The sequence below is a fragment of the Capricornis sumatraensis genome, chromosome 10 (genome assembly GCF_032405125.1).
Source record: "Capricornis sumatraensis isolate serow.1 chromosome 10, serow.2, whole genome shotgun sequence".
NCBI lineage: Eukaryota > Metazoa > Chordata > Mammalia > Artiodactyla > Bovidae > Capricornis > Capricornis sumatraensis.
Window position 1 is genome coordinate 95,765,095 of NC_091078.1, and position 26,680 is coordinate 95,791,774.

Genomic DNA, 26,680 nt, shown 5'->3' on the forward strand with positions numbered 1-26,680 from the left:
CCTGAGGGCTTCATCCTTGGGAATCAGGGTGCCCAATGGCTGGACTCCAGGCGCCCTTGAGACCTCCAGCCAGACTGTGCATGCCTGGGGAGCTTAGCTCAGGCCTGGCTGCTCATCTGGGCTTTGAAACTCTTTTGATGCATGGCCATGACAGCTGCTCCTGGACGGCTCTCAAAGCCCTGCACAGTGTAGCAGCTGTCCCAGCAAAGGGCGGGCTGGACTTGGGAACCCTGGAGGATCCCTCTAGGTCAGAGGAGACCATTCCAAATTCAGAATTTGGGTTTCACTGATTGAGAACTTTGCACTGCTCTCATAGCACCACCATAGGCCATGGCTGGGACAACAGCAACCCTGTGGGCAGGGTAGGGCAGGGCAGGACCTGGCACACTCATTCCTGGGCTTGGGGTTGGAACAGCCCATGACGAGCAGTGGGGAATGCCTGGGTCCTTGGGCTTAAGCCTCAGGTTCTCAGGGGGTGAGAGTCACTTATCACTAGCAGGATCTCCCAAATACTGTCTTACATGAGATCCAAGGAAAGCGTAGAAACTGGGCCATGGCTTCAGATCCAGGATGGGGGCAGCAGTCACCTGGCTAAGTTATGCTGGTGACAGGAATAGCTGTGGAACAGACTGAAAGTGGGAAAGCGGGCTGCCAGCTTCTCTGAGGGGCTGATCAGAGGATGGACGCTAAATTCATGTTTATAGGAGAGCCCATGGCAGTGCAGACAGCAGACGCAGTGGTCCAGAGCAGTCTTCATGAGAGTCTTGCTGAGAGCACCAAGTAGGTTGGGATCAAGCACCCTTCCTGATGTGGGCAGTTAGTTTGAGGCTCAGGATGGCTGACGAAGGCCTGGCACTCCGGCCACTGCTTGGCTGTGGCTTCCCCAGGGGAGCGGCTCGCACTGGCTTGGCTTTTGGTGACCTGCTTTCCCAGATCTCCTGATGTTTGTCCTCACCTGCAAGAGCTGTCCAGGCTGGCTGTTGGCAGTGTCTAATTAAGCTGCTTGTGACTGCTGCTCTGATGCTAAGAGCACCAGCTTCTGCAAAAGTTCTGGAGGTGCGGCTGGTCTCCCCACCCTTGCCCCTGGCTGACCCTGGATGCGGATGTCAGCTGGGCCCTCGTCTGTGAGGTTCCCAAGCCCTAGCCCACAAAAGCGCAAGCTTGAGCTTTCTGCATTTGCCTCCACATCTCCCTAGCAAAGCTAGGCTCACCTTCTTCAAGGTACCCCCAAGAAAACTGGGGTGAAGGTCCGTGCCCTTAAAGCTTCTCCTGTGCAATTCTTCATCCTGATTTTATATGGGCCAGGCCTGCCTGAAGAGTATGCCCAGCCACGAAAGGCAAGGAGCTTGAGATTTAACAAGTCTCCCCCCTCCATGACTAAATGCCAAACACAAAGCCCAATCACTCAGTCCAGCCAGATGGGCAGCATGGGTACCCCATCGCAGCTGGTCTTGGGAACAGCCTCAGTCTCAGGCACACTTCCTGCCCTTGTCAAGCACAATCCTGCTGGCCAAAATGATAACAAGGATGGGACGCCGCCGCTGAGAATGGAAAACCTTGCAATGTCCCTGACCACCTCCTGGGCAGCTAAGACGACTTGGAGAAGTGAAGTGCTTCAGGAGAGAAGGGGCCTCTCAGCTCCTCCACCTCAGCAGAGGGCTCCTGTATTACGGCAAAAAGCAGGGAGGTTGTTCCTCACAGAGCAGTAACATGCCTACCCTCATGTCTGGACGTACAGTCTGCAGAAAGTGAAGATGCACAAGTGCTCGCACTCACTCAGGCCTAAAGGGAGTAGAAGGAAGTGGAAAAAGTGGACTCAGTTATGATGGAATGTTCACATACTTATTTTATCACAAGGCTGGACTGGCTCCAACAGCTCTGCTTACCTGGTTACCCAAGAATAGAGAGACACACACACTCATTTTTCAAGGTATTTCTTTTGTAAAGGAGCCAGATTTGGCAACTAGACTGAAAATCTTCCAAAATTCTGTACAAATGTGTAATATACAAATATACATAAGGCTATTGCCAAGAAAAGACAGCACAACAAATGACAGAGGCGGCTTTGGTGTCACATACCACCCTAGGGCATCTCAACACCCCCTAGAAATGCAAGGGGCTGATGGACCACAACATAGGCTACACATGTAAAACACACACTACATTACACTATGTACACCGAAGTAGAAAAGACCCACCATCCCCTTGGTCTGCTCTCAGGCCCTCTGGCAGGAAGGCAAGCCATTCACCAGATAACCCATACAAGGGGAACTCCTTTAAGTGGGAGAACCTTGCAGAATGAACTGGTTCACCCTGAAAACCATTAACAGCACAGGGCATGCCCTTAAAGAGAAAGGTGGTCAGAGTGAATTCAGGAGACCGAGCATTCCTTGTGCTCTTTGGAGCTCTTCGTTCTCTCTCTCTCTCATCCCCGTGTTTCACTCCATCTCAGTGAACCGGGCAAACATGGCCTTCCGGACAGCATCTTTGTAGGAATCTGCACCAGACAGTCCGTATGCGCTGCCTTTGGCGCCTAGGCCAGCTCCTTTTAGCCGGACTTGAGCCTGGGGGTAATGAAACTGTAGTCAGCAGCTGGCAGGTAGGGTGTGGACTGCTCCCTCTCCCCCACGTCTAGCCCACTCCCTGCTGAGCTGGACCACCCCGCCAGGAGACAGAAATTTTAAACAAAGACAGGGATTTCTACTTTGGAGACCTGGAGTAGGTTGAAGGACTGAGGGCATCAAATGGGTGAGGGAGAAGGGCAGACAGAAGCACGCCCTCCCCCAATTCCATGCCCGTTCAGCAAGCACCGTGCCTGCTAAAGGGCCCCAAAGCCTTGCACCAAAGCCCAGGGAAGGTCTGGTAATTTTAGGTACAGATCATGGCAGGACAGCTCAAAGGCAGCAGAACTCGCCTGTACAAATTAACAGCAAGTGTTTGTTCTAAGCTATGCTGCCAGGTCAGGGAGAGAGCAATCACTGGCAGTGCTCTTGTCTAGAAGGCCAGTGGTCCAGGGCCTCTGGTCCTGAGCTCTGACTGAATAAAGGATTTCTTATCATGGATCAAAGTCCTACTAAAGTGTAATCTGTTTTATACATAAGCAAAAATCACTTAGAAATTAAAGCACAGTACCTTTCTGAAAATCCGATCTAAGCTACTGAGTCAGCGTTAAGGTTTGTTTATATTGAAGGATGTAGAAAGACACAGCTCCTTAGAAGGTAGGCTTTACCCAAAGAGACCCAAAAACCAGAAAAATCAAGCTGGGTGCCACACCTGTTCCTCCCAACTGACATCTTAAAAAGAGGGTGCAATATGAGACAGCTGCAGGGAATACAATTCCCACTGGGGCCCAGGCCCTCCGGGTGTTTCAACCTCATCCCAACTCTGGGACAAGCCTGCAGGCCGCTGAAGCCCAATCCCACTGCTTACCTCAATGGGGGCTGTGATGCCTTGACACTTTCTCCCCAAACCTGAGCCTTCCCGCCAACCCATGGCCTGCAGCATCTTGTTGCCAATGTTACTGTGGTCAATGCCATCTTTGGTGGGCTGCTCGTAATTCCTGCCAGTGGCAAACACACAGTTACTCAAAACAGCCAGAGCCCCGTCTCAGAAAGCGGAAAATGTGCACAACACATACACGGTGCCAGCATCAAACTGCTTCTTGCGCTTGGGTTCTGGAGGCTCTGGGATGCCGTATTTCTCCCGTCTTTCCGCAGCGCGATCCCGGTATTTCATCTACGTGGGAGAACAGCCCGATTAGAGATATTCAGACTTCAATCAATCTGTCGCAGTCGCAAGCATCCACACTTCAGACTGTCACCTCAGGTGCTTCCTTCATCTGGAGCTTGGCCTTTTAGAGTGCCTGCAAATACCACATGCCCTGTTTCCCTGGCTGCACTTCGTCATATCCCAAATGGCAGGTTTGTAGAGATGATCTGTGTGTGGAACCTGGGGCAAAACCACGTTTCCAACAACCAGTTTTATTTAACGAGTCACCTCTTGTCAAGCTCTTCAACCAGCCTGCTGGGTGTGGGCACAGAGTGTGGGCACTGCTGGGGATGGGCACAGCCTGTCAACGTCCTTGAGGGAGAGGAGGGCAGGGCTGCTGTTCTTCCTCAGCATTTGGATAGGGCCACCTCCAGGAAGACAGAGCCAAGAGGTGGCTTCCTGAGACCTGCTCTACATTCCCTGAGGAGCTGGCACCATAGAACAGTAGGAAAAAATAGGAATGTAAAAAGCTTCAGCTATAGATACCTCAGAACCATCTTGGGGTGAGCAACTTCAAGTCACTTGCTCAAAGGTTCATCTCTAAGCCATAGGCCTCCATTGGTACTTAAACCCCTGGGTGGCTGGCTCTCAACCTGCTTCATCAACTACCAAGTGACGGCTCGTTAGGGGCGCCACTGCTTCCTTCCAGGCCACCAGCAATCATTCTGTCCTGCTGTCCCCTAGGCCTCATCTGAGCTCCCCTTACTGTCCACAAAGGCTTCCTCGGCCAGGCCCAACAAGTTCACTCTGTCCTTACTAAAACCCAGTGTACTTCACCAGTGGGTCTCTGGCACCCAGGACTTGTGAGTGGTCTCGAGCACCCTGATGAAAGGACACTGCAGAGCTCCCAGGGCACATGGCTTGGGTCCAGTCTACATGAGCCATGACGGCCAGGTGACAGATATGTGACATACCCTACCCCGTCCCTGGGACCTGGGACAAGCGCTACGAGTAAAAGCCAAGGGCAGTTACCCCAAGACACTCGAGTGGCACATTGACCCCCATTCACCTCTCTCTCCCTCAGCTCCAAGGCTTCCAGCTCCTGCTCGCTCAGTCTGGATCGTCGGTAGATATCCATGTTTTGCTGTATGAGAGATTTAACAAACATTATTAGTATCTATTGTGCTCCATCCAAGTCAAAGTCCAATTCATTACAACAGGAAAGCCAGAGTTGGGTGTACCTGGAGCTGCCATGCTCCTTTCTACTCACAATCTGCAACAGACTATACTGAGGAGCTGCCTTCTAGGAACAGACTATACTGAAGAGCTGCCTTCTAAGAGGCAATCACTTAATGCAGGTATTTACTGAACCTTCACTACCATCAGGGCACCCACAGCGTCTCGTTGCCTCCCCTCCCTGTCTCAGATCAGCTCAGAGAAGCATGGCCACCTTGTGGAGGTCTGAGAGCTGCTGGTGCCTGACCAGGGCGTCTTTGTTTGGGAACTGGCGTCGGCAGAGCAGGCAGGCCATCTTTTTCCAGTCGGCCAGCTTTTCTTCTTCACTCTCAAGTCTCTCCACCAGCTCTTCTTCGTTGTCACTGTCACCACTGTAAGCAGCAACCAGACCCCTCTAGAGACAGGAGGAAGATGGGTCATTGGAAATGTGCAACAGAGAAACAGCAATGGCTAAAGTAACGCCTAATCCAAGCTGTGAGAGAATGCCCATTATCCATACGTCACACATCAGTGAGTAGAGCAGCTCGGTCTTCCAGTGCTGGGCCTGACAGCCTCCCACCACCAGCCCTCTTGGGAACCAAGAAGACTTCCTGGATGACTTTTCTCAAACTACTGACCATGTCTGAAAACCTCAACTACGACAGATCAGAGTAATGACCCACTCAGGTAAGTATCTAGCATGTAAAATACGCTTTTTTGGTCTTAATTTTCTCTTTCCAGACTGTTAAAACTATTTGCAAATGCAATAAAACTCAACTGAGCTCCGGAATCTGGGCTTTATTCTCTGTTCCATCTTACTTTCTCTCACACAGAGAAAACAAAGCCCTGAATATAGATTCTGTGTATAAAAGCTGCTTCAAATACCCACTGACAGGGACACATCCGTTTTAAGCAGGAATGAGATTAGCCAGATGCTTAGCTCAGATGGTAAAGCATCTGCCTGCAATGCAGGAGACCCAGGTTTGATCCCCGGGTCATGAAGATCCCCTGGAGAAGGTACTGGCAACCTACTCCAGTATTCTTGCCTGGAGAATTCCACGGACAGACCATGTGGTTGCAAATAGTTGGACATGACTGAGTGACTAACACTTTCACATTAGCCAAGATGCAGATCAAAGTGAGACACAAAGCACAGACACAGCCTTTAAACACTGGTTTAAAGCTGGTACTTCCTTACTTTGAGGGGGTTCTCCTCATCTCCATTTCGCACCAATTCGGGGATGAGCTGTTGCCTTTCTGCTAAGGCTCCCTGGGAAACACAGAACAAGTCATAAGCCTCAAGTTTTACCTAAGTTGCCCTTATGAAGAAAGGCCATCCTTGTTACTGTTACCTTCTTCTCAAAGAGAGCAAAGCCAGCATCTGCGGCAGCAGATTCTCTCCTTTCTTCTTCCCTCAAAGAATTAACAGGTTGAAAGCTGTTTTTAAAATTTTCTTTCTGCTTGTTTAAACTCTTAGCCCAGCGTTCCATGTCTTTGGCAATCTACAGTCAAACAACAATCACAGAGATTTAGGTAGAGGAACTTAGCAAACAGTCTCCTATGCCAAGACAACAAGCCATTATTGTAACAAACTGTAACAAAACCCCTTTTGCCCTTATCTTTTATGAGATACTACATATTACCAAAGTCATTAATGAATATTGTTCCAAAGTCTGTGAGTCTTTCAGGCAACTGACAGATAACAAAGAATACTACTAAAAAACTGCACAATGCTCTAGGAACTTACGGCTTCCCTGGTGGCTCACATGGTAAAGAAATCTGCCTGCAATGCAGGAGACCCAGGTTTGATCCCTGGGTGGGGAAGATCCCCTGGAGAAAGGAATGACTATCCACTCCAGTAATCCTGGCCTGAGAATTCCACAGACAGAGAAGCCTGGCAGGCTATGGTCCATGCAGTTGCATGACTGAGAGACTAACTAGACTACGAGCTTAACGTAAATAAGATGTATGGCCTAGTCTTTAAGAATCCAAATAAAGCTAAATGCCACAGCCCCACCCCACCCCTTGATTAAAAAAAAAAGAGAGAGAGAAAAATGGGCCTGCTGGTTGGGTCATGATCTTACCTGCTGGGCTGTTTTGCTCTTGGGTTTCTCCTTCTTCTCCTTCCCCTCTTTTGCAGGAGGCAGGCCTGTCTGCTGGTGGGAATTAGACTCCGCAGCCAGCATGTAAGTCTCCTTCTCTCCATCCCAGTACAGGTACTGCTGGGTTAAGGAATTGTAGTAATACTAGAATAAAAGACACAGTTCATGCAGACTTTCTCCTGGGTCAAACCACTAACCTAAAGGAGTATTTTCACTCCCTTACATCTCCATTATTTTGTCAAAAAAATTAAACATAAAAACATAAAGCATGTTGCAGACCAGTAATATTTCCTGGGCAGAGAGGAGGTGCTATAAACCTTGGTATAGGTGAGGATGGTGAACCAGCTGGCCAAGAGGTGCGAAACTTCTTGGGTGAGTAGAATGTGGTTTCAGAGTCTCGAGTTTCCATTAATTAATCCCTGGGCCTGGAGGGTACCCAAAGAGCAATAAGCCTGACTCCTTTCCACAGACAGACCACTTACACAAACCAGGTGGCCAGAGCAAGTGGTTCAGGAGGAGCTTTTTCTCACACGTTCTCCATGACAATCAGTTAACATCTCATTGCTAGGTTCAATCATACAGAACCCTGCCTGTTCTGTTTGGACACCTGGGCAACCAAACATGGTTGTAAAAACCAGCTTGGGAACCTGGAAGGAGGTGACAGGTGAAGGAACCTGATCTGAAGTGTGTGGGGAGAACCACAACAGAGAATGGGTGGCAGCTGTCTCTCTCCTCTTCTCTATTGCCCAACTGCTTACTCTACCTGCTCAACAGGGGCTCAGGAGAGACTGCCTTTTGTATCTTTTTCAGGGGAGGCAGTGCACGTCAGACACAGGAGCCACAACTTTTATGGCCACCAAGAAGAATGGCCTGGGAAATGGCCAGACTCCACAAGAAGAGCAGTGGAAGCAACATGTACAGGCCCAGCCCGCTTGGCAAGTCCCACACAGCGTCACACCTGACTCAGAAACCACAAGCTCTCAATGCCAAATTCCTGTTAAAAGCACTTATTTTTACTATTCTATATATACACACAGCTTCTGGTCATAAACAGTTGCTTATTTATGGAGTGTTAATGTTGCCTTTCCTCTTTAAAAAGTTCTATACACTGCCAAAAATAAAATATCACTCCACAGATCTGCTGATTTCTACTCTCAAAAATACTAAGTAAAAAAAGAGCTGTACACAAAAGGTCACATATTATTTGATTCCATTTATACAAAATGTCTAGAACAGGCAAACCCAGAGAGACAGAAAGCAGTGGTTGCTGGGGTGGGAAGGAATTAGGAAGTAACTGCTTAATATATAGGGTATAGGGTTTCTTTTCAGGTTGATGAAAATGTTCATCAACATTAGGTGATGGGTGCCCAACACTGTGACTACACTAAAAAAATTACTGAACTGAACACTCTAAATGGCTGAAATGTGAATTTTCTCTCAGGTGAAAAAAATCACAATTTAAAATTTGTATATAGGTGTCTACATGAAGATAAACAGTCACTTGAAAATTTTAACGTGACAAAATAATCCATGGTAATAGGAGAAAGAACAGTGCTTGGGGCAGGGGAGGTGGGACTGACCAACAAGAGGCACCAGAGAATGTTTAGTGTGCTAGGAATGTTCTTGCTCTTATCGTGGTGCTGCTAAATGAACAAACGTATATATATGTAAACAAACATTCAAAGAACTGCAAGAACTGCACGTGTCAGTTTCATGAATTTTTCAGTAAGTACATTATACCTCAAAACGTCTGTTTTACCCCTTAAATTACCTGTGAGTTGGGGTCATAGTACAGCCCTGTTGTTGGATCATAGTAATATCCTGAAGATTCATCATACTGATACGTGGATGTGTCAGGCACTGCTGCAAAAACAAAACCCAGCACATAGTCATTCCAGGGAAGAGACTGGCTTTACTTCCAATTCTAAGCCACTGAGATGCAGCAGGTCGTCTTCTCTCATATCCCCACGTGTCCCGCTGACACCCACAAAGGGAGAGGAGCGCTTATTAAACAAAATCAACAACTAGGACCTTCCAACTGTCAACAGCCCCATGAGGTTTGGCTTACCATATTTGGTACCAGGAACTACACCAGTAGGGGAAGCGGCTGGGGCCTGTGTACTTGTGCTAGTGCTAGGCTGTGCTTCCTCAGTCTGGAAAGAACAGCAGCTTCAATATAGTTTCAACTGTAAAGCCTCTCAAGAGAACTAAATCACTGCAATCATCCAGCAGGAAGGGCCCCCTGACAGACCCACTGTAGCAACGGTCTAGGGCAATCCTTGAGCAAAACACATGCTGACAACTGTCTTCCTAAAGGTCAAGCCAAAGCATGCACAGTATAAATAGACCCTATGTGGAATCTTGCATTTAAAATACAGACACAAAATTATTTCAGTACATAATATGATTAGACAGAAAGAAGTAAGGTTGGAATGTGTGTGTATCAGTCAATCCTGGCTTACACAGTGAGAAAAGGTAGTACTTGTACAGCAACAGTTTCCCCAACAATCACCAGTTCTATATCTAAGATGACAGGATTACCGGAGAGCCGGGTGGGTTGGAGGTCTGATTATACAGCTGGGGACTCTGGGATACAACAGCCGCTGAGGTCGTGGTCACCGCTGTGCCTGATGATAAACACCGGAGTTATAACAGCCAAGGCACTGAACTCTACACCAAACATCCTCACCCGGAATGCCCAATCTAGAGTCTTTGTATATGTCAGTTGTTAACCACCTAATTCCCAGTAAGTACTCTTTAACCTATGATATTCTCATTTATATAATCCTACTAGAATGTGATACACAAAGTCAGACATTCTGTATGATGGCTAAGAAGAAGGGGAAGAAGGTTTCCACATCTGCTCTGGGGTTGAAAATAGACTTAACTGCCACACCTTTGTAATACTGGAACAAAAACTAGAGCAATAGCTTTTAAGAGTGACCCTTCTGATTGATGTCTGGACAAGAGACTGCTCACCTGAACTTACATGGGCACCCACAATTCTGAACAGCACAGAGAGGGAAAATACTGAATTCAATTCAAGAATGAACACTCATGATGGCATAGTCTCTAAGAGCTTCGTATCAGCTCCTGATATGCACAAGTGTTAGTCTTTCAGTCCTGTCTGAATTTTGTGACACCATGGACTCGAGACCACCAGGCTCTTCTGTCCGTGGAATTCTCCAGGCAAGAATGCTGGAGTTCAGAAGCCATTCCCTTCTCCAGGGAATCTTCCTGACGCAGGGATCAAATCCATGTCTTCTGCATTGCAGGTGGCTTCTTACCATCTGAGCCACCAGGGAAGCCCACTGCACAAGCAATGCCAATATCGCCCCAGACGCTTAGGTACATGTTGACATCCCTGAAAGTGCCCAATCCCCCGTTTTACAGGGAAATGGCTCTCCTAGATTTATTTGGATCTAATGAGAACATCTAGCTCTATGTCCTCAACTGTATTTGCTTAAACAGGAGATAAAAAGAATATGAAATCTATTACCTGATGCAGATGATGCATCGGATTCTAATCCTCCAGCTTGTTGCTGATAAAACTGTTGGTAATCCTGTGAGTACTGAAGAAGAGTCCACCATTAAAGCTGCCATTCTTGGACACACTCTGGAGACCAGAAGTCAGATAATGGTCCAGTCTACCCACCTGAGCATACTGGGCATAGCCATCTTGGCCTGGCTGCAGGTAACTGTAGTCCACACTGCCTCCTTCACCACTCTGAGACTACAATGTCAAAAGAAGAGGAAACACAGACAGACTTAGTGGACACTGAGGTCTTCAAATGTCCTTGCAGAGCTTCTAAGGCAAGCACAATCACAGAGCTGACTTCTATGAGTCTGGGCACCACCACCACACTACCTGGAGCAAAAAGATCCTTCCCTTTACCTGGGTGGATGACCACTGAGCAGCAGCAATGGCTGTACTAGCCACGGAGAAGGCGCTGACCCTGTTACCATCTGGTAGGACCAAGTCTCTGAAACCACAAAAATCCAGCCATGTGACTTTATACCAGTATGCTTCCCTATCACTTAACCCCACGCTACCCAGAAAACAGTAATCCACTCCAGACTTTACTGGAAGGTCTCCAATGCCAGCAACACCACATTTCAGAGTGAGGAAGGATTTCCACAGGCAAAGCCCTAAGTGGGCATGTGTCCCTGTAGTATAGCTGCTTTCTTTTGTACTCTTCTATTTAATAAGGTGTCTACTTGATGGGCAATGATACTAGAAATGGGAAATTTACATCACTAGAATGAAGCTCTACATACATGAAGCTGTATTAGCATACTGTTGTGGAAGGAAAGAATTATTTCCAGATGGGTTTGCACCATTCTGAAGCAGTTTGCATAGCACATATTCTCAACCCATCTACCAAGTCTGTTTTGTCCTGCTCTCAAGCTTTCTGGCAACTGGTATTGAGGATAGGAGGGAATAAGTGCTAAGAAGACAAGTGCATCCTTCCCAGCCAATTAGGAAGGATTCCATCTCAGTACAGAGAACATGGGCTTCGAGTGCAGTTAGCAGCGCATTCTCGGACAAGCATGCAGATGCAGCGGTTTGAAGTAAGGGCAATGAAGCCACTCACTTTCTAGCACTTTTTGCAAAATCAACCCCAATAGTTTTGCCATCAATTTTCAAAGGAGGATGGAGACTCTGTAGTATCTGCAGCAGCTGAGAAGCATCCTGCAGGAGAATGTGAAGAAAAACAATTTTGTGATTTTTGTCATGCAACTGAGAATATCTACCACCTATCCTAGTCAAAGAAATTTAAAAAAAAAAAAGGCAATTCATTATTATCTGTGGATATGAAATCATGAGAAATTTTAAAAAGCTCTCTTTCAAGGTATCTAGTATTATTAAAGGAGCCAATGCTAGGTCAATCTAAAAGCATGAAAAAAGACTAAACTGTGGCTCAGACTTCAGTTCAGCCAGTTATCTACAGGTATACCAATGGTATTTTTACCACTTACTAAAGCTGTCGGCCTATAATTTAGCACTGCAATAACTATCATTACTTAAGTCTTGAACTTTGGGCTCCAAGAACATTAGACGTAGGTAGCATCACAATTGGATGAACCACATTTGCCTCTTATCTCAGTTTCTTTTAAAAGGAAAGATTCAATGAACATCTCACCATTGCAGAAGACAGCTGCACAAACGCGAAGCCTCTGTTCTGCTGGGTCTGTTTGTCTTTTATGAGGCGAATGTTATTGACAGCTAAGGAAGCGTAGGGAGACAGTGCTGTCATGATGGAATCCACCACAGTGTGTGGAGCTATGTTTCGAAGTATGATTGCTGCAGGTGAACGAGACAAATGACAGAGACGTGCATTTCTACCACCAATGCCTTTCAAAGCAGATTTAAGTACAAACAAACCCATTTTGGGAGGTTTCCAGTATATCTGACCCTTGAATGCAGGGGGATGAGGGGGTGCTGACCCCACTCCCGCCACGCAATAGAACATCTGTGTATAACTTTACAGCCAGCCCTCTCTACTGGTAGTTCCACATCCCCAGACTCAGCCAGTAATTAGTGTAGTACTGTGTGTGCTCGGTCGCTTCAGTAGTATCTAACTCTCTGCAGCCCCACGGACTGTAGCCCACCAGGCTCCTCAGTCCATGGGGATTCTCCAGGCAAGAATACTGCAGTGGGTTACCACGCCCTCCTCCAGCGGACCTTCCCAACCCAAGGACTGAACCCAGGACTCCCACACTGCAGGTGGATTCTTTACTGTCTGAGCCACCAGGGAAGCCCAGTGTAGTACTGTAGCATTCATTAAAACAAAGAAAGAAAGAAAATCAGCATAGATGCACATGGTTCAAACCCATTGTTGTTTAAGGGTCAACTGCATATATCTTTCACTTTGACATTGAAAAGAAATCCAAAAATCAGTCTTTAACGAGACAATCTGAAGCCACTGACTGCTCCTCATTAAAAAAGAGCAGGAGAACAAAAGACATCCAACGGAGATCAGTTTCCAACATAACAGCCAAAAGATTGCATTTGCACTTACTATCACAATAGTAATCAACAGACTGAACTGATTCTGTGGTTCCAGGGGGCACTTCCTGTTCAGAGTCTACAAGAAAGGAAAGAAAAGAGGAAGAATCAGTAATTGAAGACAAACAACAAACCAACATAAATACATTCAAATACCAAAGTTTTAAGTAAACGTAGCTGTTATTTTTTCTTTTTTAACCATTTGTGGCTACAGTAAAACCTCATTAATTTTGACATGAATTTTAAATGTGGAATGCAAAAACTAGGCCACTGGAGGACTTCAGAGGACTTCATCTCTGTAAAGTAAAGCAGATACAGAATGCAAAGCAGGAAAGCTGACTTAATTTTGAAAAATAAAAGAACTCTTTGTATTCTTGCACTCAACAGCAGGATCTACTAAATCTAAGGAAGGAGGTTTAAAGAAAATAACTACATAACCTAAGGTAGAAGGTTTCAGGAAAATATATACGTTATTGCTTAAATACCCCAGGCTGTACTTTTCCTTAGGTTCACAGACAACCCAATTAGTCAAGTTTCAATACATATTCCCAAACAGCCAAATCTGGGCTTACCAAACTTGTCTGCTCCACATCGGAAGCATTTTAGTCTTTTCCTGAAATTGTTAAGGCAGCACTGGAAAATAAAACGTTTTATCTGTTATTCTATCTCATGGTAGGCCAGGTTTACTAGTAACAATGTGGGTTAGAGCAAGAGGGTCACAGGCAAGTCCCAGTGAGGAGCAATAAAAGCAGAAGGTGATCCTACGCATTGAAGACAAAGGAGCATTAACCTAAAAATTTCAGTATATGAATGACCCCTAGAAAAATACATTCTGATGTATTTTGAAGTAGATTTCCATTTTTCTCAAGCTGGGGAAAAGTTTCAGTTCACCCCCAAACCTTGCAGCAAGCCACTGGCAAAGTTCTCCCTTATGTCAGAAAAGCACTATACATATACTATGTATCACTCTATATACACAAATACAATGTGAATGAAATTCTGTCTAGAGCCCTGCTGGACATGTGACACCAAGTACTCTCAAAATGCCAATAGCAACACCTACTTTGTGACTTTGGTGACACTTGCCCACTTAGGGTTTTGCCCATGGATACCATTTCTTACTCGTAACAGACCTTATATAACTCCCTTATATAATGCGAGCAGGGCCACAAAGGGTTTCGTTAACAAAGAGACTGCCAAAAGATGAGAGCGCCAGAATTAAGAAACCATAAAGTAAAACAAACTTAAAATCTTAATTGAAACACTGGGCTTAGAATCTGGTTCTTAAAATCTCTCATGTTTGAGGGAGTCTGTCCTCTAATACCTACTCAGGAGGACCCAAGAAAGTCACAAAGTATGAAAATCACCTCCTGATAAAAGCTGGTAATCATGTATTTTACTCATTTTCTTGTTTGGATAGTCAAACAAATAGAAAACAAAAAACTCCAAGAGTTTGGTTTGTCTGGGAAGAACACGTGCTTACCTTGTTACAAAGCCAATCTTCAAACTTAGGTCTGGGATTGCTATAATGCATTGCAATATGCTTTCCTTGAATCACCAGCTTTTTCTGTAAAAAAAAAGAAGTAATTAGTTATTCCCATTGTGAGGAACATGTGTCCATTTTCCCAGGGCAGAGCACACTTCGGAAAAATCAGTGCTCTGGAATTAAATGGACAACATACGGGGAGGACCAACCACCGCCACCTATACTCTGCCCATCCAATCCTTCAGATAGGCAGTAAGAGAATGGGATGCGGAGTAAAGGTAAACGGAGTCAGGGAGTGCTGAGGAAGCTGACACACGCTATAAACGCTGACATGCACCAGGCCGTGTCTCCAGCAGAGACAGAAGTCCTAACATTCAGCATTGACAGGCTGCCTGAGAGTTGACAATCTAGTTCAAAGAGCAGAAGACACAACTCTCCCAGTTCTGAGGTTGTCTCCTACGTTAGCCCTTAGCATGGTGTCCTTGGGCTTCACTTCACTGTTCCCCCAGTCCCACATCCTTATGCAAAGTGAAAGCCTTTACATTTCCCCTTCACCCAAATTCCTGCTTCAGGATGTGTCCTTTGGGGACAATGAGAGGGAAACCCATTTTTAAAGGGAAGCTGGTGACAATTTTCTCAGGAGACACTAGTCTGAATGCCATCGACTCTAAAAACAGCTAAATGAGGTTTCTTCCTGCCAAGTGCAACCACGTGATGTCCTGAGTGACAGATGTGTTTTTCACTGAAATAGGATGGTACTCTCTCCAAGATGAGTAACCAGGAGGCCAATGAAGTTTCTTCAGGGGGTTAGGAAAAGTGTCTAAGTGTTCATATACCACCTCATCCTTCTAGTCAACTGCGTGACTACAAGGGATTTTTTTTTCAAAGGTGAAAATTCCGAGCTGAAACAGTTTACCAAGAGCACACCCAGCATCTGCCCCCAAAGAGCCTTCATTTTAACAGGAACACCTTTTCTGTTTTTTTTTTTCTGGGGGGAGGGAAAGGGAGCGGGGTGTTCTAACACCGTCAGAAGGGATTTAAGTAGGAGGTTAGATATCCAAACTTTTTAAAGGAGTCTAACCCCTCCAAACATACATACTGTTGAGTAATTTGGTTCTTGCAAATCCTGGAAGAGTTAAGACATGCTGTGAATGTTGTCTCTGCAATATCTAAAGGCAAGACTGCATGTCTGGCCAAGAGGGAAAGAGCTGAAGGTCATCCACTCACTGTGTTGTATAGAAGCAAAAATAAAGAAGCTGGGAGATAAGTCAACAGATCATCCCACTAAGAGGGATGTGCTGGTTTGGGGCGATTCCAAACTATCACTGAGTCCCTAATCCTACTGGCCTTTCATTTCTGGAGTGAATTTGAACTGTAATGAAATAGTTACACATTAACACAGCTTTGTATACATTAAAATTGTGCCACTTTTAAGTGTCTTTCAGGTTTCAATTTCCCAGGAGTTTTAAACTCCCAAGTCATTCTGATACATCCACTGTATTAATAAGATGCTTTAAAAAGATGCTGTCATGTAAAAGCAAGCAGGTTCACATGAAGCTTGTGTATGTCCTGAATTTTACTAGGATGGTGTCCACGGTATGAAATGAATTAAGATCTACCATTATAAGATCAGGTTGTCACCTCTGGGTTAAGGAAGTGAGAGGCTTAAAAATCTAACAAGTCAATCAAAATGATATCCTCATTAGTGAGTCTCATTATTAATGATATTAAGATTCCAAAGAATATAACTCTTTATTTATGAGTGACAAATCATAAAATACTACAGAGAAGCAACATAATGAGTTAAGCAAACTTCCCAGAATGCACTTGGTTAAGGCATTCAATACTGTGGTTTGGAGTTCTGGCAAAAAATGTTATTTATGTGCCAAGCACCGAACATTATCTTGATGAACTGTAGAACGATTCAGTTAATGCCACATCAAAGAAATCATCAAAGATTTGCTTTGAACAGACTGTAAGAGGCATTCTCAGGGAGATTAGGATGTTAATGCCACTCTAACTAGATTAGACAGCAGCAGGACACCAGCTCTTAGGCTAATCTCATCAGACTTACTGTTCATAAATTCTACTAGATCTTTAAATAGTTCTTGAAGACCCATATGAGCAGTTATGCCTCTAGGAGGCTTGAGGTCTCCAAGTTGAAATAATTATTTACAAAATTCCTACAGCAGACTTCAATTATATTCTCTTCATTGTCAAATTGAGAGTTGGATAATCTAAGATGACTCTCAAAGGACATAATAAACAGGAATATAATCAGGGGAGGAAAGGGGGAATATTCAAGATGTTCTGATAACTACCAGACAAATATTCAGTGGTTAACAAGGCCATGTCAGGTAGCCATGTTTAAAGGCAGAGCAAATTCTGCAGTGTAATGTGTGGTACTGTGTTTATTCCAGTAACATCAATTTTAATATATACAAAGCTTTTTTTTTTTTGTAAAGTCACTCCTTTGGAACAAACCACTCCTTCAACCTTTTTTTTTTTAATTGTACAGACTTGTTCCATTTTCATGAATATCTAGACTTGGTGAGTGAAGCAACCTGATTGGCTTCCATCCAGCTGGTAGCATCTTGCAAGTGATAAAACTCCACGAAGGCGAAACCACGGCTTACACCTAGAGACAGCATTCAGATATAGACGGGATACTCGTGTTAGTCAGTTCCTTTATAACAGGTGAATCTCTCTCCCACTGCTTCAACACTGCGTGACAAAGCCAATTGGGAAGCAGCTTTACAAATGTGACTTGACTTGGGGATCTTCTTGATACTTTGCCATGGCAAGGAACCAAGCCGCCTGAACTAAATGCCATTCGATTTGATTCCACGCTTAAAAAGTAACCATGCAACCGATTACAGTCAAACAAGGAGTTTATACATCACTACTTACCGAAGGGAAAAAAAAGCCCCTAAAAACAAAGTTTTTAAAAAGGTCCTCAGGTGCTTTCTAACATCGTTTTCAAAGAGTCACATTCCTTAGCCATGGCAAACCTTTCATTCTGAATTCATGTGCTTGAAGACTGGGGAATATCAGGATGTTCTTTAGGGACTGAGGTGGGAATGGGGAAGAGAACCAGAACAGCAGGAACTAAGCAAGCTCTCACCTGTTTTCCTTTTCATCAGCCTCACGTCCGCAGGCTGAGGGCCTTCAAAGGATTCCATCATTTCTCGAATCTGCACAGGGTTTTACACATTTACTGTTAAAGCTTTAGCCACAAACCATTCCACACTAAAGAGAGTTCAAAGACTAGGGATTACATCAACTTAAGCTTATATTACTTAAGCTTAATTGGCCAAGCTTTTAAACTTCTATCATCAAAATGCAATTAGTCTAAAGATAGAACAAAAGAAGGGATGCTTCTCATAGAAACTGATGTACTATAATAGCTCTGAAAGCCTTCTTTACCTGCTGATGGGGGATTTCCTCAAATACAGCTACTCTATGTTGTGAGACACAGCCTTGCTTGTGGTGTGCTGACCCTCAAGCCTCCACCCTCCCCCTTAGGCTAATCTTGTCCTTTGTTCTGAAGGACCAGGGAGAAAAGAAAAAGATTTAAAAGAGGCAGATGATATGTCATCATACTCTGAAGTAGAGTCTCTGAAGGAGACTAAGAAATCAATAGCCCCAAAACAAGGAACTCCCTTAAGAGAAACCTTTTTTTGCACAATGTCTTAAAGAAATGGTTTCCTTACACTTACATTAAAAAAAAAACCAAACCTTGTAATATTCTTAGGCTCCTAGTAAACCAAAGTGAACATGAATTGGGCCTTAAGAAAGACTTCTGGCTGCTAAACTTATTACCAATTTCAAATCAAACCTTCACTGCAAAAGGCAAAATACATTAAAAAAGACATCAGTCTCTCCAGCAATCACACCAGGCAGCAATACTCTCAGGAAAAACACCAGGGACAAATTTTTGAGAGACTCTTAGTGGCTTCCCCATTTCATTATTACGTGTAAAGGTTGCAGGATTATATAAAATCAGTCCTCATTATTTGGGGTAGATTTGCCTACTAATTAAAATTCATTATACTCCAAATGAATACCACTTGCGCTTTCAAGGTCATTTGCAAACATGTGCAGAATAGTAAAAAATTTGAGTTGCTTGATGCACATGTTCCTGGCAGAGTATGCTATGCTTTGTATCAGCTTTCATAGTGAAAACAGATGTCCTTCTCCTAGTCTATTTACTGGCAGGTATTTCACATTTTTGTACTTTTTGTTGGCGATTTCACTGTTTAAAATGGCTCTCCAGGTGTAGTGCTGAAGTGCTGTCTAGTGTCCAATGCTAATGAATCAAAGTATATATTAAATAAGGCACATTTAAATAGAAATATACACGAAGTAAGGCTATATATTGATCTGTTTGTGAAAACGCTGTGACCAGAGGCTTACAGGAATCTAAGTTTGTATTTCCCCTAAGAGCATGAGTCAATACTCCTAGTGGCTTTGGAGACTACCACAAACAGGGAATAGAAGTGTTAACATCAACCCAGACCCAATCACCTGACTCAAGTTCATGCTTGGCAACATAGTTGCCGAAAACTTAGTTACCAGAGTAACTAAAGACTAACTATGAATATAGTGATACAGTAACACACAGAGTAACAAAATTAACTAAACATAGTTACTCTAGGAGTTCATATGTCAGTGAGGGGATTACAAAGGACAAATAATGATGAAAGTGATAAACTGAAGTTCATTCAAGAGAACACTATAATTTTAAAATGCTTTTAAAGGTCCCAATATGAGGAGGCTTCCCTCATAGCTCAGTTGGTAAAGAATCTGCCTGCAATGCAGGAGACCCAGGTTCAATTCCTGGGTCAAGAAGATCCTCTGGAGAAGGAAATGGCAACCCACACCAGTATTCTCGCCTGGAGAATCCCATGGACAGAGGAGCCTGGGAGCCTCCATGGGATCGTAAGAGTCAGACACAACTTGGCAACTAAACCACCACCAAAGAGCCCAATAAGCAAATTTCCCACAAATATTGCACAAATTTGGGGAATCTCAGAAAGCCTACTTGGAAAAACCTGCCTTCTTATGGTAAGCACTTCTAGTTCCCCGAGAAGCCTGAAATAAACAAGAATTACAATCTTGTTTCATTACCAGAAGGTAGGGCCCCCGGGGTCAGCTAGGGCATGGCTCTCCCCATTGCCACCCACTTCTGAAGGCTTCAAGGGCCACAGGCTTAACAGACTCAAGGGAACAACGCGATCAACAAGTAAACTTTCCTCAACTGACTCCTGCAGGATTTCTTTTATCCCCTATTCTACATGCCTATGGCTACTGCTACCTGAGCTCAGCTCTGCCTTCCTTTTAGCCTCTACCACTCCCTGACTCTACCATTCAAACCTGCACAGCTTTTGTTACCAGGCAAAAACTTCAGCAGGTTTTTTTTATACTTAGCTGGGCTTTCAAAGATTCCAGCGGTGGCCCCCAAATACACTTTTCTCCTGCCAAACATCTCTGATTTCAGTCAAATCAAGCTAGTCAGGGCCAGCAGTGGCCCCCAAATACACTTTTCTCCTGCCAAAGATCTCTGATTTCAGTCAAATCAAGCTTGTTAGGGCCAGCAGTGGCCCCCAAATATACTTTTCTCCTGCCAAACATCTTTGATTTCAGTCAAATCAAGCTAGTTAGGGCCAGTCCACACCTTATCCTCAGTTCTCCCCTATCCCTCAAGAATGAGCTCAACTAACAGCTCCCTGGAGCTCTTCCTTACCCTCCACCAGTAACAAAGCTCCCTTAAGAAGTGTCAAGTTACTATTCCACAGAACTACTTTCAACAAGACCTCTTCCAACACATCCCTTTCTACTCTGCATTGCCTTCATTATCTGTTGACTTCAGCGTTTATGAGGCAGGATCCACGGTTCTGCAGTTTAACAGTACACAGTGGAACAAGTGTGTTTTGGAACACAAATTAATACCCACTATTAACTCAAACATCCCATCTCACGTTTTGTCACTTCCAGCGTTTCAAAAGACCAAGGCTGTGTGAACTCAATACAGCTCTAAAATTCATAGTCAGACTATTACCTTGAATATCCTAAGACAATAGATACTGGCATAATGCTATGATTTATATGGTTTACAAAATATATTTCAAAACATCACATTCATTTTACAGACATTGGCTGGGCAGCCTCCCGAATTCAAGGGTTGGGGATATACATAAGAAATTCTGCCTGGGGACGTCCCTGGTGGTCCAATGGTTAAGAATCCACTTTCCAATTCAGGGGACGTGGGTTCGATCCCTGGCCTGGGAACTAAGATCCCATATGCTGCAAAGCAGCTAAGCCCGCGTCCACAACTAGACAGGTTAAGACTCTGTGCTTTCAACCCAGGGGGCACAGGCTCCATGCCTGGTTGGGGAACTAAGATCCCAAATGCCCACATAGCACAGCAAAAAAAGGGGGGGGGCATGGGGGCATATTGGTAGAACAATGAACATGTTCAAAGTCGCCTGCAGCAGAAGCCAGGTGGTGGATGGGGCTGGAAGGAATGGTGAAGGCCAGAGATACCAATGGAAACCAGGCAGTGCCCAGTACACCAAAGCCATAGTTGGCCAGTCTGAGAAGGGGGAAGCCAGGCTTGTCAAAAGGCTTTCCAGAGGTTTCAAATGGATAATACAATTTCCAACAAATCAAAGGATGCTGAATCATTAAAATGTTCTTACGGATATAATCTCAGTGAATAAGTGACCAATTCAACAAAAATGTACTGACTACCTTCTAGGAGTTATTACTGAAAGAATAAAAACTGTTCCCTGTGGTTCTGAAAACTGTATATTGATTCGAAGTCTAAATACAAAGATTATCTATGAGCTAAGTTGAGAGAACGTCACCCTAATTATAGAAAGGTACTTCACTAGATAATAGTTGGAGCTAAAGAGAACACAAGAAAATAACGGTAGAAGCTCAGAGTCTGTTGCGCCTACTGATGGCTCATTAGAACAGTTGGTCCCCCTTACATCGCTCTCCGTGATGGTGATGGGAAGGCCGCGAAGCATGATGGTCTTGCTCTCCCTCTCGTCACTGATGTCATGCCTATAGTCATGTTCACCATAGTCACCATCAGAATGGTAGCCATCTTCGGATCGGTCACTGTTCCTTCTTTCACGTTCTCTCTGATTTACAATGAACAAAATTGTAATTCAAATCACACTGGGCTTTTTATACCCTTTGATCCACTCCCTCCACTCCTAATAATTCATCTTTAGGAACAGAGATAATACACGAACTCCACAATGATGTTCACCATAGTGTCTTCTAAAATAGCAAAAAACAAAAACCCCCAAACCTGGCAACAATCATTTAACTTCAGGAAGAATGGTTTAACAACTCACCAAATAGTATGTCAACACACAAACAGTTATTACTTATTAAAATAAGATGATTATATGCATAAAAAAGAAAAAAAAAGTGCCAAATTATATGGGTAGCACATTACTTCTAAACAAAGTTGATGCATATGGAAAGAAATGTATTAATTAAAAAAATAAAAATTAAAAAAAAAAATAAAAAAAAATAAAAAAAAAGAAATGTGAAAAAAAGCTACGCTACAATATTAAACTACAACTGTCAGAAACTATCTGAGGCCAAGGGATGGTATATAATTATGCCCCAATTGCCTCATCTTTAAAATGGGTACAGTAACTACATTACATGGTTGTAGTGAGATTTGAATGAGTTCATCTTAGCCATGTGCTCAAGAGTGCCTGGTGAGCCCTATGGAAACCCTGGCCAAGAATTCTGACTACACGTCTCCGTCTGTCTTTGAGAATTATAGCTGACTAAACAGATTTCAGAATACTGAAGTGTTTGAATCAAACACTCCTCCTGAGAGATTCTCACACTTGGTATACTTATTTCATAATTCTAACAACTCCATAAATAGTTGCTGGTCACTCACCTCTGGACTGTCATAGTCTCGGTAGTCGTCATATCTATCACCCCTCCGATCATCACTAGATCTTTTGTAATCTGAGTCCCTCCGCCTGCTTCTGGATTCACGCTCATCACGGTCATCCCTGTCTATGATGGAACCGTATCTTCCACTGCGCTCCGTTCTACTCACTCTGCCAGGAAGAAAATTTTCCTTTATTCTTAAATAAATCACATTTTGTCCTTCTAGAAAACATGGTTGAAAAAAATTTCAATCCACATTTTGGTTTATAAGGTATCCAAATAGTTCAATGCATCCCTTAAAATTTATCACCAAATAACAACTTACAATTGAGACAGGTTGTCTGTCCATGTTTATCCTGCATTTCCCCAAGCCTGTGATCTACACATCATTCCTTTCATCCCTGATTTCAGATCTTACTGATCAATTTAAATAGGAAGAATGCAATTACAGTTGTTCCTGTCAGGGACTGTTTCCAGGACCCACTGCAGATACCAAAATCCATGGATGCTCAAGTTGCACAGTAAGCCCTCTGGTATACCCAGTCCTGCATCTACAGATTCAACCAACCACAGATCATATAGTACTGTATTTATTGAAGAAAATCTGCCTGTAAGTGGACCTGCACGATTCAAATCTGTGTTGTTTAAGGGTCAAATGTATTCTTATTTCATTCAGTTTCAAAAGAAAACATATCCTGACTCATCCACTCTGAAGGGTATTCTCACTACTGAGAAATGAACCACTGAACTGGAATAGTTAAGTTTTTCTTTTTTTCCCCCGTTAGGCAGTTAACCAAGTTCAACTGTTATAATAAATAGCATCATCAGAGAACATTATTTCCTATAACATCTGATTTATTTTTGATTACTAGGCAGCACTGGGCTTTACAGGAAAATCTAATAACAAAAGGCTTAAACTCATTGGACCACAGATACAAAAAGTTTTTTTAAAAAATTAATTTATTTAATTGGAGACTAATTACTTTACAATATTGTATTGGCTTTGCCATACATTGACATGAATCAGCCATGTGTACATGTGTTCCCCATCCTGAACTCCCCTCCCACCTTCCTCCCCATCTCATCCCTCAGGGTCATCCCAGTGCACCAGCCCTGAGCACCCTGTCTCATGCATCGAACCTGGACTGGTGATCTGTTCCACGTATGATAATATACACGTTTCAATGCTGTTCTCTCAAATCATCCCACCCTCACCTTCTCCCACAGAGTCCAAAACACTGTTCTATACATCTGTGTCTCTTTACAAACAGTTCTTTGATAAATTGTTTACCAGATTCATAAAACTCTGTGTAAGGACAAAATAAAGGGAAGGCCTTTTAGGGCATCATTTAGAGTATACAAATTTAATAAAAAGAAGTGAATGATAACAAATAGTCCAGGGCAATTTTACAATGTAAAGTATGTGAATGAGAGACCTTAAAACGGTAAATGTTTATTTGGAACCAAACAATGACATCATGTAACATGAACATTTCCCGAGTCCCAGTGGGCCATCAGTTTGATCTATCACTGGGACTGGATTCAATATTAAGGAGGCAGCTGGCTAAATAAGCAGAAGTTGTGTGTTTAAATCAAATGGTTTGAGTGGGAGACTCCACAGATGACACAGGAGCGAAATGCTCTCATCTTAATTCTCTGTTAATTCTTCAGCAGTTTTTCTTTCTTCTTTTTTAATGTAACTCATGGTCCAAAGCTTCTCAGCTCTATAATCTGGATCATCTTGTCATGGAGGGGATAATAATGAGAACTGGCCTTCACTGACTGCCTTCTACAGCCAGGTACTGTGCAAAGTGACAGGACAATTTCCTACTTTCTGCCAGAGGCTGTTAATCACACCAGGAATCTTCATGATCTCCTACTCTACCAAGTCCTTCTTTGCTGAATTCTTTCTTACCCTTCAGGGTTCACCTTAAGAGAATACTTTCTCCAGGAAGCTTTCCTGGCTATTCCCAAGAAAACACAGGTTCCTAACTGTTCTAACAGGCCCCTCAACTTCTTTTACCACAGGATAGTTCACACAGTATTTTCATTATCTCATTAAACCATGTGCTTATACGAGCAAGTATCATGAAAGTGCTCACAGAATGCATGACACCAAGCACAGACTCAAATATTAGTATGGTAAACAATTTTCAACAAATAGCTCAGTCCCCATTGAAATGTTGAGATCAAAGGCATGTACAGTAATAACTTACCGTTTGTCTGAACCCATTGTGCTAATGAAGATCTAGGACACTGCTCCAAAAGGTTCAAATTTGCTTTTTTCTAGAAGACAAGAGAGATCCGTTGCTGCAAATCTGGGAGATCACCAAAGTCCTGTTTCATAGCTGGGACACCACTGAGACTGGAATTTCTTCAAACCATTAACAGTGATGATCTAAGGTTGAGGGGTGGGGACCAACTGTCAACATTAAAATCAAACGATGGTTTTGGTAACAATAAGCATAGCAGGAAGGCAAGCCGAGTTAAAAATATTAGATTCCAAATTCAAACACAAACCCATAAAAGGATGCAAGCAGAAGATGCCTTCCCTGCTCCCACTGTAGGATTACAAAGCAAAAAGGGCACAGCTGCAATCAGCTCCCTGTGTTCTGAATCAAAGCAACTCCAATGGGGTAGTTGGGCCTTAAAACATTAACCAAAGTGTCTTTATTAATTCAAGAAGCAAAACAAAATTCAAAAATTACTTATGAAAAATTAAAAACCTTTCAGAAAGCCGATGCTGGGCTAACTGAAAATCGACTCCGTTTAACAGAACGGCAGATCCAAGGCTATATCAAACAAGAGTAAACCTCCGTACGACTTAATTCCCAGGTAACAATAATCACCACAGGTCCCTGAGGCAGCCAACCTGGCCCCGCTGCGCACTGACGGTGGTAAAACATCACACAGCTAGACGGCCTTCGATGCTTGCGAGGTCTGACAAACTAGTTACAGCCGTCCCTGGCGCCTGTTCTAGGCAGGCGCTCAACGAACATGTGAGTTAATACAGGGAACAGAACCATCAGGGAGGAACAAGGGCCGGGGCAGAATCCCTGCTGCAGCCCCTCAACGCCTGGGCACTGCCCAGACCCACCTCCGTGGGGAGTCGCGGGTGAGATGGCGGCGCCACAGACTGCGCGACCGACTCAGGCGTCCAGCTTTCTCTTCCTGCTTGCACTTGCGCCTCCCGACCCCCAAGAGGTTCCCAGCCCCAGATCACCCTTCACCGAACAGCTTTCCGGAGAGAGTTGATTCAGGCGAACCTGCGGAGCTATGGCGGCTAGAGACTGTCAGGGCGCCCCTGAGAAGTATCTGAGGGACAGACGACGACTCCTTGCTCAACTTGGCCTGGGAGTTGGAGACACGTCCCGGGTGGGGCACACTCACAGCTCCAAGAGAAGAGGGCCTCGGGCTGGCCGGGAGAACGCTCTCTGAAAGCTGACAGCGCTGGTGGCGAGGAGGGGCGCGGCCCTCCAATGCCTCGGGTAGCCCTTCGAGATCCCGCTGGGGCTGAACGGCCGCAGCTTGCGGCTGACAGGGAGGCTCTACAGGGCTTGCCACAGCAGAAAGAACCGCCAGTCATTACGGGCGGCCGCCGCACTTACCCCCTGGAAGGACGGAAGTAGCAGCAGTAGCAGTTTACGCCAAGGAATTCCAACAGGGTACGGCCGCTTCACAAAATGGCGCCTCCGCCGACGGCCGTCTCCTACCCACAGTACCTCGCGCCTATCCCCTTCCCCCACCACACGTTGCCTAAGGAGGCGGCCAATCCGCGAAAGTGTCTGGCTGCACGAGGGCTGCTGGGAACTGTGGTCGCTAGGGCAGCACGTCACTTAACTACAGCCTGTGTCAATTTCCTACGTATTTCCCTTTCTTCAAAACCTCGGCCTTGTCTGCCTCTTCCAGATCCGGATTAGATCTCTTATCTTTATTAACCATAGTAATTATTTGCCTTTGCTACATGGGCCTTAGTACAGTTTGTTTTCACCGACGCGATGTAAACCATCACATTTAATCTTACTTTAGAAGGAACGAAGGTTGATCACCTTTTGCATTATTGAATGCTAGATTTTATTATTAGGCTGCATGCTTCACAAATATCTATTTCCATCTTCATGACCTTTTGGGATGACTATTAAACCCATTTTGCAAGTAAGAAAATTGACGTTTCTGGTAATTAAGAGGTTTCTTGAAGGCAGTCTTCAGAATATTATCTTATTGGTT

At 44.3% G+C, this 26,680-nt stretch overlaps 1 protein-coding gene across 1 annotated transcript; it reads right to left on the bottom strand.

Moving 5' to 3' along the window:
• Window positions 1-1,948: 1,948 nt before the first annotated feature.
• RBM5 (RNA binding motif protein 5) lies at window positions 1,949-26,153 on the bottom strand. Its single transcript, XM_068982438.1, has 25 exons — window positions 26,062-26,153; window positions 24,670-24,739; window positions 22,458-22,623; window positions 21,517-21,672; window positions 17,646-17,715; window positions 17,086-17,159; window positions 14,519-14,602; window positions 13,608-13,668; window positions 13,049-13,114; window positions 12,170-12,330; window positions 11,621-11,718; window positions 10,921-11,008; window positions 10,681-10,758; window positions 10,525-10,597; window positions 9,567-9,652; window positions 9,094-9,178; window positions 8,797-8,888; window positions 7,008-7,169; window positions 6,276-6,425; window positions 6,122-6,193; window positions 5,159-5,338; window positions 4,778-4,852; window positions 3,638-3,735; window positions 3,430-3,559; window positions 1,949-2,564 (listed from the first exon to the last, which is right to left on the bottom strand). The coding sequence occupies exons 2-25, from the start codon at window positions 24,684-24,686 to the stop codon at window positions 2,439-2,441; spliced, it is 2,448 nt and encodes an 815-aa protein (XP_068838539.1). The 5' UTR covers window positions 24,687-24,739; window positions 26,062-26,153; the 3' UTR covers window positions 1,949-2,438.
• Between the last annotated feature and the right edge of the window lie 527 nt (window positions 26,154-26,680).

Coding starts and splice junctions, on each gene's coding strand:
- RBM5 (XM_068982438.1), bottom strand. Junction 17,716..21,516: donor TCACCATCACGGAGAGCGAT/GTAAGGGGGACC, acceptor AACCCTGTGCAG/ATTCGAGAAATGATGGAATC. Junction 6,194..6,275: donor TTGCTCTCTTTGAGAAGAAG/GTAACAGTAACA, acceptor TGTGTTTCCCAG/GGAGCCTTAGCAGAAAGGCA.